Genomic DNA, 3,174 nt, shown 5'->3' with positions numbered 1-3,174 from the left:
TACTGCCTATGTTCTCCTCTAGGATTCTGATGGATTCCTGCCTCACGTTGAGGTCTTTTATCTATTTCGAGTTTATCTTTGTGTATGGTGTAAGAGAATGGTCGAGTTTCATTCTTCTACATATAGCTGTTCAATTTTCCCAGCACCATTTATTGAAGAGACTGTCTTTTTTCCACTGTATATTCTTTCCTGCTTTGTTGAAGATTTGACCATAGAGTTGAGGGTCCATATCTGGGCTCTCTACTCTGTTCCACTGGTCTATGTGTCTGTTTTTATGCCAGTACCATGCTGTCTTGGTGATCACAGCTTTTTATTTAGTAAAGCTTGAAATCATGCAATGGGATACCCCCAGTTTTGTTTTTCTTTTTCAACATTTCCTTAGCAATTTGGGGTCTCTTCTGATTTCATACAAATTTTAGAATTTTTTTTTAATGAGAATTTTATTTATTTGACACAGAGAGAGATCACAAGTAGGCAGAGAGGCAGGCAGAGGGCTAGGAAGAAGCAGGCTCCCTGCTTAGCAGAGAGCTCATCAGGGGACTAGATCCAAGGACTCTGAGACCATGACCTGAGCAGAAGGCAGAGGCCTATCCCCCTGAGGCACCCAGATGCCCATCTTTTTAGTTTTAACCATCTCTATATTCTGAGGTTCATTTAAGTATATGATTTGTATTGATATCCTATATAAAAATAAATGTTTGATAAAAAAGGTCAGCATCTTACTTTCCTAAATCACTACATAGAGATAAACAAGCAATCAAAAAATTATTCAAACCAACTCAGAGGCCTCCTGCAGAGATTTTTTATCTTCCACTTTGTAAATATATTTCTATCATATAAATCTCTAGGTTCATTTTCTACCTCAACCTGAAACTATTTTGGGGAAGCATATAGTCCACTAGTGACCACTGTCAAGCTTAACATTTCCTTCTATATCATTTAACAGCAACTTTAATAACTTATACTTGCCTCTTTAACAAATGTGTCTTTGTATGGACCCAGAAAAATGTCCTTTCTGAGGACTTTGTTGTACGTCCTTTAGAATTGAAAAACATTTGTCAACTAATAATATTTTTTTTAATTTATTGATTGAATTCATTCATAAACCATGTCAAGATTGAACATAATGTTCTAAAAACTGACTTATGAGAAATCATCACGAGACTAATCAGAAAAACTTATTAAATATCAGATTTTATTTTCTAAAATGCTGCTGTCATATCCATTAATTAGAGCTTTATGATGTCAGGGTCATCATCTATATTCTCCATGCACATGTCTGGCACTAACTTGTGCATTATGTCTTTTCAGGGAATTGTTAAGCATTTTTACGGCACTGGATCATGGAAAATAAGAATAACGTCACTGTGTTTATTCTTTTGGGACTCTCTCAAAACAAGAACATTGAAATCCTCTGCTTTGTATTATTTTTATTTTGCTACATTGCTATTTGGGTGGGAAACTTGCTCATAATAATTTCTGTCATGTGCAGTCCACTAATGAACCAACCCATGTATTTCTTCCTTAATTGCCTCTCACTCTCTGACCTTTGCTACACCTCAACAGTGACACCTAAACTAATGGCTGATTTACTGGCAGAAAGGAAGACCATTTCCTACAGTAACTGCATGACACAGCTTTTTATCCTGCACTTTCTTGGAGGGGTGGAGATCTTCATCCTCACAGGGATGGCCTATGACCGCTACGTGGCCATCTGCAAACCCCTGCACTACACCGTCATCATGAGCAGAGAGTGTGTGACACAATCATCACAGCCTGCTGTACTGGGGCCTTAATCCACTCTGCCAGTCAGTTCCTCCTCACCATCTTCCTACCCTTCTGTGGCCCCAATGAGATAGATCACTACTTCTGCGATGTGTATCCTTTACTGAAGCTGGCCTGCACGGACACATACAGAATTGGTCTCTTGGTCGTTGTGAATTCAGGACTGATAGCTCTGATGACTTTTGTGATTTTGATGGTGTCCTATTTTCTGATATTATACACCCTTAGGGCTTACCCTGCTGAGAGCTTCTCCAAAGCTCTTTCCACCTGCACTTCCCATGTCACAGTCGTGGTTCTGTTCTTTGTACCTGAGCTATTAATTTACATTTGGCCCACCACAACTTTCCCAGAAGACAAAGTGTTTGCTCTTTTCTACACCATCATTGCCCCCATGTTCAACCCTCTGATCTACACACTGAGAAACATGGAGATGAAGAATGCCATGAAGAAAATGTGGTATCATCATTTGTTTTGGGAAGGGAAGTAACTTGTATTACAAGCATTCTAGAATTTCATTTTAGGGTTCTATCTTGGGTCTTAGAATTAAGAAGAAATGACATCATGACTGCAAAAGCCAACCACAGGTTGGAGATCAGAATCTTTAGCATTTCCTCAGAACTCTCCTGACTGGATAAATTTATTATTTTTAAAGGTGTTTTTTTCTTCTTTTTTATTGAATTATTATTGACATACAACATCCTGTCCACTTCAGGTATACATCACAGTAATTCAATATTTTATACACTTTGAAATTATCTTCACAATAAGTCTAATTATCATCTGTCACCATAAACAGCTATTATAATATTATTGATGATTGGACAATTTTCTCTTATTTTTTCATTTCATTTTGTTTCTAATCTCCTCAAATACTAGTCTCAATTAATCCTCAATTTGATACTTTATGTTGAACATGTAATGAAGTCTTCTTTCTCCTCCTCTTGACTTCTATTTTCACTACAGTATGCACTCCAATTGATAGAAATGATAGGAAATCGTATGATTAGAAATACCCAACTTTTGCAGCAACATGGACGGCACTGGAAGAGATTATGCTGAGTGAAATGAGTCAAGCAGAGAGAGTCAATTATCATATGGTTTCACTTATTTGTGGAACATAACAAATAACATGGAGGACATGGGGAGATGGAGAGGAGAAGGAAGTTGAAGGAAATTGGAAGGGGAGGTGAACCATGAGAGACTGTGGACTCTGAAAAACAACCTGAGGGTTTGGAAGGGGAGGAGGGGTGGGAGGTTGGGAGAGCCAGGTGCTGGGTATTAAGGAGGGCACCTATTGCATGGAGCACTGGGTGTGGTGCAAAAACAATGAATACTGTTACGCTGAAAAGAAATTAAAAAAAAAAAAAAAGAAAAAGAAAAGAAATGTAG

The 3,174-nt window shown here is 37.9% G+C and overlaps 1 protein-coding gene across 1 annotated transcript; it reads left to right on the top strand.

The window, feature by feature from the left end:
• Positions 1-1,343: 1,343 nt before the first annotated feature.
• On the top strand, positions 1,344-2,272 carry LOC111149886 (olfactory receptor 4P4-like). Its single transcript, XM_022507184.1, is given in 2 exon segments — positions 1,344-1,752; positions 1,755-2,272. Coding segments are annotated over 2 exon segments (927 nt in total).
• The last annotated feature ends 902 nt before the right edge of the window (positions 2,273-3,174 follow it).

The sequence above is a fragment of the Enhydra lutris genome, unplaced genomic scaffold (genome assembly GCF_002288905.1).
Source record: "Enhydra lutris kenyoni isolate GAN:26980312 unplaced genomic scaffold, ASM228890v2 scaffoldscaffold22, whole genome shotgun sequence".
NCBI classification, from domain to species: Eukaryota; Metazoa; Chordata; class Mammalia; order Carnivora; family Mustelidae; genus Enhydra; species Enhydra lutris.
The sequence above is the reverse complement of the archived record's forward strand: the minus strand, read 5'-3'. Positions and strand labels throughout refer to the sequence as shown.